The sequence below is a fragment of the Trachymyrmex cornetzi genome, unplaced genomic scaffold (genome assembly GCF_001594075.2).
Source record: "Trachymyrmex cornetzi isolate Tcor2-1 unplaced genomic scaffold, Tcor1.1 scaffold67, whole genome shotgun sequence".
In the NCBI taxonomy this organism is placed as follows: Eukaryota; Metazoa; Arthropoda; class Insecta; order Hymenoptera; family Formicidae; genus Trachymyrmex; species Trachymyrmex cornetzi.
In genome coordinates, this window is record NW_017299992.1 from 386048 (window position 1) to 400882 (window position 14835).

Here is a 14835-nt window from a genome sequence, read left to right on the forward strand (position 1 = left end):
CGTCATGATAAGTTTACGTCTGACATATATCGCGGGAGCGACGCGGAAGCGCTAGACGCAGAAATCGTGACGGAACATCCGACGCGTTAAAATAGACACCCTAGAAACTGACGCCTTAGTGTATCACTATCTGTATCGCGGCACAGTACCCGAAGTCGCGATGCATGTATCGCCGCACGTGTATATTTAGGTTCCCTGTCATCAGTTTCAACCAATCTATAAATCTTGAAATCTCCATTCGCGCGGCGGCTTTACACTCGATCAGAATTATTAAAGCGGCGCTGACATCGGAGAAGATGTTACAGAAGATTCAACTCTACTCTCTAAATTCTTTAGAATGGAATCTCACTCTAAAGAGTGAAAAAAAATTAAGCCAGTCTGGAAAAAGAGTGGCTCAATTTTCATTCTTTAAGAGTGAGATTTCAGAGACAGAGAGTAGAGTAACAATTTACTTTAAAAGTTTTAGAAAGTGCACACACATTACCCTGGTAGAAAGTTTATACATTTTTTTTATAGCAGTTGCTAAACAGTTATCAACTTCTGTCTAGTAACTGAGAAAGAAAACTACTTAGGATCCCAATCAGGATGTAACGCTTTGTTTACAGTTACTGCAAAAGTTGCGTCACATCTGAATCCATTTACTGAACAGAAACGTAATAAATAATGGATATTAAATTGATTAATAAGCAATCCAACTGCTCGTGAAATGGACAGAATTAAACTCTATCAAGTTCTTGTCCATTTCCTATTCAGTATTGGCACAACTGTAATGAGAATACAGTAATATTAGATAGTAACTGATGGATAGGTGACTAGGGAAACTGCATACATTTCTACCAGGGTACCCGCATAATTTTTTTTAACATAATTACTCGTGTTTTACAATAAAATAAAAATTGATAATATTTAATTTATTTTATTTAAATATACAATTTGCGCTAAAAATAATGTGTATAAATATACCACTTCTATATTTAACGAATTTATAAGAGTATCCTAAATATTACACACAAGTGTAATGAAGAGTATAACGTCTTTTAAAGTTGATTCAGATTAAGAAAAGGAAAGCGAGTAACTTGCTGAAGTAGAACGATGTCGCGAAGTTCGTTTTTTTCTTATTTGTTGATCTGAATCCAGTTTTAGATGTTCGTATTACAACTATGAAAAATAGGCCAATGTTCATAGTCAGTTCTTACATTTAAGATCGTCGTATAATCTTAAGACGATTTTATAATGAAAATGGACTATGAATACCGATCATAGTATATAGATTAATTTGGTATATAAAATATTATTCAATCAATGATTTTTTTATTTAGTTAACATTAAATTCTTACTATTTTTAACTATTTTCGATCGATTATTCAATGTCTCCGACATTATGACTTGATTAAAAGATGAGATAGGATGATAGGTCGCGCATAGAGACATGTCTTCTGGGAATAGTACTTAAAGCAAATTATCTTTCGCGAGTCGATTATCCGTTTCTGATAGAAACTGCTTGTCGCGAGCGATATTTTTATGGGGCGATATTGACCACGGTACAATGCATTCAGAGTCACCCAAGCTTGTGATCCTCGATATTATTTATCGACTAAAGTCTTGCTGTCATTTGATGTAGCTCAATGTATTGGCAAAAAATCAGGTCTCCCGTTTTTCCGTGAGCTCAATTAAACGTACCGTTTCTCAGTGGAAAGAAAAGATATAAGATCTTAAAAATTGCACGACTATATATTTTTATTAGTGCGCGATATAAAATCATTTTCTCAGAAAAGTTGTTAGCATTAATTTTCTAAATATTGTCTAAACGAACGCTGCTTGTAGCATTTTCTTCTAATTTTATGATTCGCATTTAGAAGATGTAATAATTACCTATCTACACTGCTAACATCGTGAATAGTGAAAGTGAGATTGAACAGTGAAAGTGCTTCTCTCATGACAAAATAAACATATTTAAAAATGCAATTCGTGCAAGTTTATGCTATGAACAACGACGCAAAGCCCATTTTGAAAGAGACTCAATTGTGGTTTTTTGCCTCATAAAATGCCACAATACGACGACAGCTTCCTCGATTCGCCGAGATTTCGGCGGCGAACTCGCAGTTATACAGTGCAAAAACAGTTTTTGCCCAAATCGAAGTCTTTTCACATCACGACCACACCTTTGCTGCTGGCCGTAACCAATCACGCTAGGACTCTTTCTGGCTCCTTATCGACCTACAACTTGAAAGGTAATTCGATTTAAAAGATTCAGGTTAAGGACGCGAGGCGATTTCACATTTTGTGTCAATGCTTATACAATAGTAAAAAAAATGCAAAAACGTTAAGAAATCATTTCCTATTAATTATTTGTCTTTGTTTTGCATGAATTTGTTTTACTTGTTTCTGTGTTACATTGACGTTGTTTTACGCTCGTATTTAATTTATACGTAGTTTTTGCTAAACCAAGTTTTCAAGTTTTTCAACTGAAACAAGTTTTGAATCATAATATGGTTTAGTAAAGAGATTTTTTAAGAATAATTTTGATATTTGTTAGGTCAAATTTACAATCGTAATTTAACTAAACAATTCTGATGAGAGAGAGAAGCTTATTTTGAAATACAATTTGAGTTTGTTTGATAGTCGAGTTTTGTAAGAAGATTATATGTAGACGTTAGTTATATCAATAATTAATGTTTAATAATTAATAATTAATATTACATAATTTTTTAATCTTGTAACATTTTTTCGGAAATAACTTTAGAAGAGAACGATTATATACTTATATGAGAAATCTGAGATGAAGTCAAAGAATAGATTTTTGAAACATTAAAACTAATAATTGTAAAATATTATTCTTTATTAGACATTTTTGTACTTTGAAAAATAATGTTGCATATAATACTTGTATTGCATGTATTGATTGAAAGTAGAGCGCGCGCGATACATATACTTATTTAAAATTTATCTTTTTCAAACTCGGTATGACATGTCAGCGATAAGTGGACATGCGCGCATATTATGTGCTACTTTTAATATTTATTTGAAGAATAAAGTATACAGGGTGTCCCGAAAGTTTTTTCCAATCACTTTTGTGTAGATAGAGTGGACTAAACTGAGTCGAAAAGTTTTCTACCATTTTGCAATTTTCGCAATAGTTAACAAGATATTAATTACTAAAAATTACCAAATATTGGTCTAGAATAATTTTTTACTCAAATACTGTCAACTTTATAGAAAAGCTGTATGAGACAAAAATCATTTATTTTCTTCTCATAAAGTTTTGAGAATTTTTTCAGAATTTTTTAATATTTATTTTCTCATGTTGGTAAAAATAAGAAAATGCAGTACTACAAAGTTGATGGAAAATTCTCAGAACTTTATGAGAAGAAAATAAATGATTTTTGTATGTTGCAGCTTTTCTGTAAAGTTGATAGTATTTCAATAAAAAATTATTCAAGACTAATATTTTGCAATATTTAGTAATTAATATCTTGTTAACTATTGCGAAAATTGCAAAATGGTACAGGACTTTTCGACACCCCTATATTAACCTGGACGCTCCACCATCAAAAATCAAGTTCGCAATAGGTCAAAAATTTAGTGCTAATTAGGTGCTAATTTAGTACCCTATTCCGAAATTTAGTGCTCAAACTGTTTAGTGGTAATTAAAAAAAATGGGGGTTCCAGCTTATAAGGCAAGCTGGAACCCCCATAAAAAAAAACATACAGGGCACGTATTCAAAAAATAAGTACACAGGAAATTTAGTGCTAATTTAGTGCGCCAAAAAAAATTAAAATATAGCGTCAATTCGAATATAGCGTTAATTCCAATATTAGAACGCTCTTCCGCGACGTATTACTTATTTTCACTGACTTAGAGTGAGAACTAAATTCAGATATGTATATATTTCGATACTACAATGTCTAAGGATTATTTTGATACCATAATCAATCGAGCACCTAACTATTTGACGATCGGATAACGAACTTTAGAGGGCGGCGCCCACTCTTCCGCGACGTATTAGTTATTTTCATTACAAACGAAATACTGCTTCCGACGGAGCATTCGTGAGCAAACGATGAGCAAACGAATGCAAAAAAAAATATTCGATTTGTTAATATTGGGGGGCTAGAGTAAAGTTGGCCCCCCAAAACTTAAATTTCGTATAACTTTTGAACTAAGAGTGAACGAACGAAAATTCCGACGGGGCATTCGTGAGCAAACGATGAGCAAACGAATGCAAAAAAAAATATTCGATTTGTTAATCACTAAATTTCGGGTTATGGTACTAAATCAGCACCTAATTAGTACTAAATTTGTGACCTATTGCGAACTTGATTTTCGATGGTGGTGGGTCTATGTTAATAGGGGTCTTTTCGACTCAGTTTAGTCCGGTCCATCTACACAAAAACGATTGGCAAAAATTTTTGGGACACGCTGTATATACTTTTATTTTTATCGAAATTATTTTATTTTTATTCTTTTCTATTGTTTTACATCTCGAGAACAATAAAATTATGTACTTTTAATAAGTTAAGAAAAAAATAAGATTAATTACAATATTTTTTGCGATACCTAACTTAATCAGTTTTTACGATTTATTAAAATATCATATAGTTATTGATTTGTTAAATTTCTGTAATTTTATTTCTCTTATAGTTAAAAATTTTATATAAAAAAATAGTAGATTAATTTATATATAAATAATATTATTCAGTCGGAAATAATGTGAAATGTAAATTCTCTTCTTTAAATAATAGATTCAATAATTATTTTAAATGAAATATCGAAATTGTGTAATTAACCGTACAAATTGTCACTGAAAGAAAGAAATAATTCGTGTGCAGCAGTCATAATTTGCTATTAATAATACGTGCAAATTAAATCACAAATTTTAATGTACAAATTGCTACACGATTTTCAATATTACACTATTATAAATTTCAATTAGAGAATAATATAATAATTATTTCGTTAATTATAGGATTCAAGTAACAATATCTTTTAAAACGCTCTCTCTATTGTACGGAATCAATTATTATCTTAGAGAATGCTAATAAGAATCCACAAATTAAAGCAAAATGTATGTGCTATAACTAGTATAACTCTTCACATAACGAAATCAGTAATAGAAGAAAGAAAATGAGAGAAATAAAATTGCAGAATTTTAACAGATCAGTAACTATACGATATTTTATTAAATCGAGAAAAACGATCAAATTAGATATTTATAGCAAAAAATGTAATTAATCTTTTTTTTTAACTTTTTACGAAAATTACGTAATTTCACTCTTCTCGAAATGTGAAAAAATAGAAAAGAATAAAAGTATACGTTATATTTTGTAATGAGAGAGGGAGAGGGAGAGGGAGAGGGAGAGGGAGAGGGAGGGAGGGGGAGAGAGAGAGAGAGAGAGAGAGAAAGAGACGTTAAATCGTTAATATATCGCAGGTCGGCGTTATGACCTTGGTATTTGTTTCGTAGTGTCGCACTCCGCGTATCATGTTACGCATGTTGCCGAATTATCCATTGAAACGAGATTATTTCCTGCAAGCTATTAGCGACTTAAATAATCCGTGCGATTAACAACGCGATCGCGTCCACTCTAAAAACATGCCAAACGGGATTACTTTGAACAATTATAACGGATAATTATTTTAAGGTGTAAGAGTTTCGTATTTTTTTATGTTAATTTGCCGTCACAATATACAGTGGCGAAGTGTGATTAATGTTAGGAGTGCCATGCAGTTATTCTGGTAATTAGCGTAATTGTTTTCCGCGTATTATAAATCAGTATAAATATTTAATTTTTTAATAGATATAACCGATAATTAATTTATTAAATATTTTACAAATGAATTGTGAAATATAAATAATAGCTTCGGAAAACGAAATTAAAAACATCATAAAGTGTAAATTATTTTATTTAATAAATTCTTATGTTAAGATTATAATATTGTAATTTTCATAAATATTCAGTTTTTGAATTTATTATTTAAATAATTAAATAAATAAAAAATAAATACAGGAAGAAGAAAGTAAAATGATACTGTGTTCAATAAAATATTAATTTATTTACTTGCAGTTTTTAAATCTAAAATTTCTATTTAAATTCTTTCATGACATTCACGTCTTATGGGTAGTGAAGACTGAAGCAGGATATTTCTGAGCTCTATATATATTTATATGAAATAAAAATAAATTATCTATAAAACACAGTAGGGGAAGATTGTTAATTTAGTCGTGCGACTTTATTTTCTCCTTCTTAAATGTCTCTTAAATAAAATTTGATGTTTGCGATTAAGTTTTCTTTTTAATCAAAATGCAACTGTACGAGAATTGTTGATGTCTCAACTGTCTCAAGATATGAAATATTCTTCTTATTTCATCTGATATATTTAAGATGCAACGACTATAAATACGGGCCTTAAAGATGTAATTATATAACAATTTATATTTAAATAGTTTAAAATTATATTTCGATAGTAACTATATTTACATAATTTTCTTGTATTTTTACGCACTTTTAGTCATTCGCGGATCTTCTTTCGTGATGACGGCATGTCGCATGTATTTTAAAATTAAAAATTTATTTCACAATAGAATCAACGTCATGTCTGGAACAAAGCCATTTATTCTGGCTCTCTAAATTGTTCGCATTTTGATCTAATCGTTCGTTCTGCTCATTATACCGTCGGTGTACGCACCGACAATTTGCGTAACTTGAGTTTAAATAATCTCTTAAAGTACATTAACGTCTACATTGTACGCATTATCACATTAACCCTTACGCGCGCGTGAAAGCATCTCGACGAATAATTACTAGTTCGTGCTGTCAATCATATTAAGCACCGCATGCTCATCGCAGGTACACCAACTTCGACCATAAGCGCTCCGTTGTTATTATGCGCAACGTCTCCCCCGCATATAGACACAACGGATACACTACCAAGTGATTTCCCTCTAGACTCGAAGCGCGAACAAATTGCTGTGTTCACTGTCACACGCGCGTCGTCGTTCATTTTCGTGGATCCATAAAACGCTTTCAATTCACGAGTTAATGGACGAAATGATTTTCGCGATAGCCGCGGGGTAAACATAAATTGCGAATGATTAGAGCGTAATAATATACGGAGCCTTAATGACAGGCTTGAAAGAAAATTAACGCCATAATATTGAAACATATATGTTGGCGTTTGAGTGATGAAGTACGCACAATTATTGATTATCTAAAGACACAATACGCTATAAGCTGATAACTTGAGGTTGAAGTGGACGTAACGCATTTAGCTTGACTTTCTTTTTAAACCTCTGATATCTTCTTTTAAAACCTGATATATTTTATTACATGGTTTTATTGCTTGTCGAAGTCACTCGATTGACACACTTCAGCCATTTATCCGTTTCTCCAATTATATCGGGTTTGAAAGCTATTCATGAATAGTCATATTCGTAAATTGTTTTTTAAAGAAGCAGCATGCGGAATATATTCTCGCTTGAATGGATCGCAGAAATAGAATCTTGGCACGTGGATTTTCGTGCTTGGTGGCATACATTTGTTATGAACTTTGAAGCGACACCGTTTGCCAGACTAATTTTGCTGATTTCATATTTCTAAAAAAAGTTGTGCCAGTTGTTGAACTATCAGCTTTAATGAATGTAATTTTTAAATAACTAATTTAATATGTATTTGATTTCGATTTAATCGATTAAGCGATATAACGCGTGTCTAAGAATAAAAAAAATTTGGAGAAAATTGATCTCATAACATATTATCCTATATTAAATATATATTAAATTTCGTAATAGTTTGATGAGATGAAAGAAGAATAATAATTAAATAAAGAAAGAAAAATAATGTGCAATAATATTATAGTTTACGATACGTCCTTACTTTTTACAACAATTAATCTCGGTTAGAATAGAGTTTGTGTGTATGCCAAATAGTTTCAAAAGTATTCATCACTGTACTTTCCACGATGACAAATATTTAAGTTATTTCGTATGATTACAGCTCTAAGAATTATGTCTTCTAAAAAAAATTATGATCCATGCTGAGATATAAGCTCTAATATAATTCTTGCTCTTGAAAAAAATCATTATCCAAGAATTAATAACGTTATCTAAATTATCTATTGCAACTGATAATTTTAGACAATTAGAAAAGAAATCTAATGGTATCTTTTAATCTTCCACTCATTATAATTTGGGAAATTTAATTCTTAATCGATACGTAAAAATTTCTTTTATCATATCTTAATTTCTTGGAATAAATACCTTTGTGTGTCTATAAATTTAATAAACGTCAAATTTTTAATTCCACGGTGATTTTTAAGGTTCACGATTTTTCATGCAAGACTAGCTAATTTCATTGGTCAGTGTCGCTTGCAGACCACCGCACCGTCATTCTCTGTCATGCTTTCCCGGTTCTGACGTGTCAACCCGCGGGCAATATCCAGAGGGGAGTCGGTTGTCATGGTACTTTAGGACGGCTTTTGATACCAGAAATTTACCGGATAAATTTACTGGTCCATATATAAGCGGTACATAGCATCATTATCATCGTCGCACGCGCGTGTAAGTCGGCGTTAATAAATACGAGGCGAAACGACAGACGTAATTACTAGTGAAATAAATTTTGTCAATGTCGTCCAGGAAATTAAACCGGACGAACTGAGTTTGTTCGAGCGTCAATGACATTGTAGAAATCGCAATTTCGGCAACGAGCAATTCGCTTGATATATTAACATGGCATGAATCGATAATTGTAGCTCGCAGTGATCGCATAAAAGATATGAAAATATTACCACTATTATTATTTTATCCATATTTGAAAAGATATTGTATTAAAGTCATGTGGTCTGACAACATATGAAACATATCTATCAAAATTTGTTAAAGCATTATACTTTATGAATTTCGCGTTCAATTTTTGCATAGTATATTATTTGAATGTTTTAATATGTTGTATATGAATGGTTTTGAAGTAATTTTTGCGTACTCTTTCAATGCTTCATATAATATATGTTATATGAATGATTTTAGAAAATACGAACAGAATGTGATAGTATTCCATTTATCATATCAACAATTTTGTCGTTTTATCATTATTAAAACAGTTGTCATCGTAAAATAACATTGGATGGTTGCGAAAAGTCTAAAGCGAATTTAAAAAATTTGATATTATGGTAGTTATTAGATTTTCTGAATCTTAAAATGAAATATCTGTTAAAAACGTTTTGCTTCATCGCAAAATAAATCTCGTTTTCAAACTTTTTCCCAGTGCATCTATAATTCTTTGTTATGAAGTCTTTGTGCTTATTGTTAAAGCAAATCCATATTCATGAACAAAAAGAAGAACTGCTTTTGAGGTACGCACAAAATTCTTCCATAACATCCGGTAAAACCTCCCCTGTTGTAATAAATACATTCTCAACGAAGTCCCGGAGTTTAATCCATGTTCCAGAAGCTTCGCATAGAATTGCTAGAAGCATCCTGGGAGACTTTCATGAATAATAATTCGTTACCAAAACGCGACGTCGATATAAATATACTAGCACAGTCTTCTTGCATTGATAATAATGATTTGCATAATGACTTGCACACGATATATTAAAAATAATTATTTGCATAGATGTTTTTTTTACGTTTCAAAATTAACTCAAGTATTCCAATACTCATGTATTTTAATTTTAAATTATAAGTAGCTTTTTCATATATTAATTCACCCAATCTTAATTTGTTTAATATACAGAACAATTCAAACCTAAATTAATCATTTATGTATTGTCGATCGATTGTTTTACGATAATCTATTTTTGCAAAATATTTTTCTTTAAATAACCGTGAATAACACGTTGTAATAGTTTATAAATATTATAATACAGAAATTATATGTATCATTATATAAGAAACATTTTACGATTCTGAAACATATTCCATGGAGAATAATTTTTGCGGTTACATTGTGACATTTCTAAATATCTTGTGTGCAAAGCACAATTGCTATATTACATAAGAAATTTGAGTTACAGTTGGTTGTATATATAAAGGAACTTGTTTCTTGTTTACTTGCTTGGTTACGTGTTTAGATAAATCAGATCTCGCGGGTACAGATCGCCGCTTAATGCGCCAATTGGAGATATAGGAGTAGGGGTCTGTTTTACGAGGGTGTCCCGACGCCTGGAGGGTGCAAACCGCCACTTAATCAAGACGTTACACGAGTTTCCTCCTCGTAGAGGACCCTCAGGCTACTCTTCCCCCTAGGGGTCGGTCACCCTTTCCGACCGACCGCATCGATTCTCCATAGGTGAAAGCTTTCGGAAACTATTCACAAATAAGCGCCCACCTCTATTTGCGCGACATAAATCTCTTTTTAACATGCACACGTAGTTATAATATAAATGTTCGTTTCTTTTTTTTGTCGCACATTTTGATATCCGACGGTGTTTTATATTTTCCGAGTTCGTCGTTTGAGGTGCACTCTCGTGTAGGATGATGATAAATTTGCGTACACAATTTATACGTAAAAAACTTTTTCCATCAATTTAGTATATTATTTCTGAAAATGTTAACTTTTTCAGAATTATTGATGCATATGCATATACATTTAATTTTATTAAATTTTAATATAAATTGAATAAATGAAATGGGAAAGATAAAATGAATAATATTCACGCTATTTAATATTTTTTATTTTCTTTTCAGTTTAACTGCTATAGATTTAAATTAAATTAAATATAACTAAATGAAGAATTAAATATACTTTTATAAAAATCTTTTTTTAATTTGTTTTTGAAAAGATTATCTAATGTTTAGAAAATTTTTTAAGTATAATTGAAAAAGAAGGATTTTTTGATGATTTTTTTTTATCTAAATAATTCAAAGAATAAAATCTTATTTTTAATTATTTTTGGACTTTATTTTAACAAAAAATTATATAATCTTTAAATAACTGAAATATTTGATAGTGATTAGATTACGATAAATAATAGCATTTTCGCAAATAAAATAGAGTTTAATTTAGTTAAAGTATCGGATTGTGATCCATGTATGTGAATTCGACAGTGTCCAACGTTATATGATCTCATAGATAACATTATCGTAGGATAATATTTTCGAGATGAACATCAGTGTCATATTACAGAGATTAAAGATCGTAATTTTTGAATATCTTCGATTAAATGGACATAAAATTGTATATAAGCGATTTCTGCTGATTTACACGGCAAAGAAAATTTTGTTTTTGGAACGCAATTTAATTGCTGATCCGATAAACGTGAAACAGCGAGGGTGCAGGACGACGAGATAAATGCGCGCAGGGGGAACTATTTACTCTTGTGTTTGTATTAACTTCCGCAGCCAGTTCCATATGGGGAATTTTCAACAACGGGTAAAGGGTTGAGTACTGCTATTAACAATGGCTACACGATGTACGTGCAACAGTAAGTTGCTTGCGGCGTGTTATTATTCTTTGTAGAGAAAAATCAGGATTTATAGATGTCATTAGCTGTGTTCAGCAGAAAAAGCAGCTTTGCTACTGTTGTAAAATTCTTTAATATGATTGGTTTATACAGAACCAGTGAGGAACTAAGAGCAAAAGATCATATTAAAGAATTTTGCAACGGCAGTTGCAAAATTGTTTTTTTCTGCTAAACGCACACTGAGGGAAAAAATTTGTTATAAACGAAAAAGTGATTACAAAATTTAATCGTTAAATTTGTTTTGTATTTGTGTAGCAAATAAATTTGCATATTCGACAAATATTTTACATTTGTTGCAAATAATTTTTGTCGCGTGTACGAAAGAAGAATAAATATTTGTTATATCTGCAAGTAATTTGCAATTCCTATATTTGTAAATGGAATTTGTTATTATGGTATAGGATTTGTTAACAAATTTTTTTCCTCGGTGCATCTAACGATTTAATCCAACGATTAAATTCAATCGTTCGATAATGGTTTATATAAAGCTATATAAATGACAAGATTTTCTCGAAATGCTTTTTCATATTTCTGCATTTAATCTAGATTTTTTACTGATAATGCATACCTCATTGCGACAATATTGCATAAAAATTTTATTTTTAAATACGGCTTCTAATTTAGTTGGAAAAATGAAGACACGAATAAATGAACGTAACAGTTTTCTTAAAGCCAATTAAAAACGAGTAATAAAAGATAAAAAATTTAAGAATTCTTTTGCGGTCTATTTCACTCATGATTTTCGCTTCAATTTTAACTTTTAGTTTAATTCAGTCCCTTGTCTCCCGGTAATTTTACTTCTAGAAAGAAACAAACAGTCCGTTAAATTAAGGTTAAAGTTAACCGACCTGGATGAAACCGGCTATTAGGGACAAGGAAAAGAAGTAAAAGTAGAAGTGGGGAAAAAAACGGTAGCAGGAAGAAGCGATACTCCAGGAATTTGCGTCTTTTAAGCAGACAGAATACGATAGACTATTTTCTTAGCATTTTAACGAGAGTTCTCCTTTTCTAATGACATGATAAAACTCGGCGCATTTGTCAGGGATTATTAATGCAACCCTATGACATTTGGCGGGCGGGTCTTAAACTGCCACTCGTAAATTACCGAGGTGATAAGTAGATTGACGTATCTCTTCAAGTATTACTCGAGAAAATGTTAGTAAGATGCGCGCGCGCGAAGATGACAAGAAATCCGCTTCTCCGAGCCCATGAAAGAGGAGCTTACCGTCGTCTTCGTCGTACCGATAAATTTCCGACGAGAAGAGGCGAATCTTTCGCTGCGGCGAAGTGCATTCACGTGAATCCCTTCGGGAATGCCTGGCTTAAGACCGCGCCTGGTTGAGACGTGGGGGTGCGGCTTCGACGACGACGAGATCGCCGTTCCGCGTGAATCGGATGAAAGAGGTGGAAAGGCCGTGTACACGTTATAAGGGTTGAATTCGGATTTTGTATACAACGGGTCCAGAAGCCGAGACGCATTCGAGAGTTGAAGAAATGCGAAATTCCTTGTCGAGAGGGACGAGGCGCGGTCGCGGCGCGGCGCGGCGGGAGAAGACGAAAATAAATGGGAAAGGAGCCGTCTGTTGCCTCCCCCCCTTCCTACCTCTCCTCTCGGCATTTTCTCCTCTCTTATACCTTTTTCTCTTTCCTTCATTCCGCGTATCTTTCGCCGTTCGCCTTTCTTTCCGCTCTCTGTCTCCCTGCCGCGTCGCGTCGTTTTCTTCGCACGCGCACTCCTACGCGCTCCTCCTCTTCGCCGGTCGATCCTCATTCGTGCGAGAACTTCCGCTCAAGTGAATCTTTACGGGAACGGATGCAGAACGCGATGTAGACGCTGATAGAGCGAAAGATACGAGGAGGTATGGGTAGAAGAGAGAATCGTCCCTCCCACGGCAAAACTCTCCGCGTTCGTGTAATACCTAACAACGAGTGAAATTCTCGACTCTCGATTTTCGGAAACGCGCGCTAGCTCTTCTACGGCGGCGAAGCGTCTGGGAGCAACTGTTGCAAAACGGAAACCAACTTCCAGAACAGGCGATACGTCACGTGGTTAGATCGAAGGAAACTAGAAGTCTAGAACTAAGGCGAGAATATACATGGAAGGAACGATTTTCCTGAGGTAGCTAAAAATTTTCGACACGGATACAAATCTAAAAATAATTTCGCTGGATTATCAAAATAACTGTGTAGGAAACTCAACCATGATGAGCAATGCTGCAAACAGTTTTGATATTCTAACTATCAGTTGAACGTCCCACATAATTATTTTAATAGTCTAATAAAATTATTTTCAGATGTGCATTTAACTGAATTTTTAGATCTTCAACAAAATCGTTCTTTCATGAAAAAAAACGATTTTACTGAAGTACTTAAAAATTTAGGCTGATCTTGTTTATATTATTAGATACAAATCTAAAAATAATTGTGTTGGACTATTAAAATAATTATGTAGGAAGCTCAAGTATGACGAACAACACTTGAAAAATTTTAACAACCAGGTTGAGCTTAACAAAATGTATCAATCATATGATCTCGAACGTGATGTGATGAGGTCATCACTCAGATTATTCCAAGCGGTTTCCATTTAACTTGGCAATCAGTATGATTAAACTTTTAGATACTGAAAAATATATAGATAGAAACTATTTAAAATTTGATATACATGTTTATACAAATATGTTTTTCAGTATTGAAACATTGTATTAATAAAAATTGTAACTGACGATCGAAACGTTTACATTTTATATTTTATCAATAAATTTATCACACACGAATACCTAGTGTTGGCTCTCATAGGCATCTTTATACCTGCTTAACAAAATGATCTTCATATCTGTATCTATAAGCTAAACTTTTAGATACTTGAGCAAAACCGTTCTCTCCGTGTAACTGAACACCGAGCTTCTCGTTAACAAGACGGAACGTGAAGAATACGTTGCTATTCGAACTTGAGGTTTCAAAGAGTCGCCTTGTTCCTCAATGAAATATGCTGAATATGCTGAGCGACGAGCGTACCATTAGTAGGAATATGAAAAAATGGCATCTCATTAGCGCAGAATCCCCCGTTGAACACTAATGAGATTAATTATCTCGTTGTAGGCAATATGTCACATATATCGAGACGTATCCGATATATAGAACCTGCAATAGCAGAATTTAATAGGGATCAATATTATCTTTTGTCTCTAGTACAATTACGTAGGGTAAGGTTGCCGAAATCGCACCACTTTTCATATAATGGCTTATAACTCGGAAAGTAAGAAGGATATTCTCAATTTTTTTGCGGCGTAATAAACTGCAAGCTTTTCCCTTTCATATGTAATTTTTTCAGATTTTTTTTCTATTATTATAATATTTTAAATGAAGATTTT

At 32.6% G+C, this 14835-nt stretch overlaps 1 protein-coding gene across 10 annotated transcripts in view; it reads left to right on the top strand.

The window, feature by feature from the left end:
* Positions 1-14835, top strand: part of C3G (C3G guanyl-nucleotide exchange factor) — a 77732-nt gene that overhangs the window by 14868 nt on the left and 48029 nt on the right. For 9 of the 10 annotated variants that reach the window (XM_018517105.1, XM_018517108.1, XM_018517107.1 and 6 more), the window contains exon 2: positions 1857-2231. The exons of the other annotated variant lie outside the window; for it this stretch is intronic. In XM_018517105.1, coding sequence (XP_018372607.1) covers positions 2045-2231 — 187 coding nt within the window. In that variant the 5' untranslated portion in view covers positions 1857-2044. The remainder of the gene's footprint in view (positions 1-1856; positions 2232-14835) is intronic. 10 annotated transcript variants of the gene reach the window in all.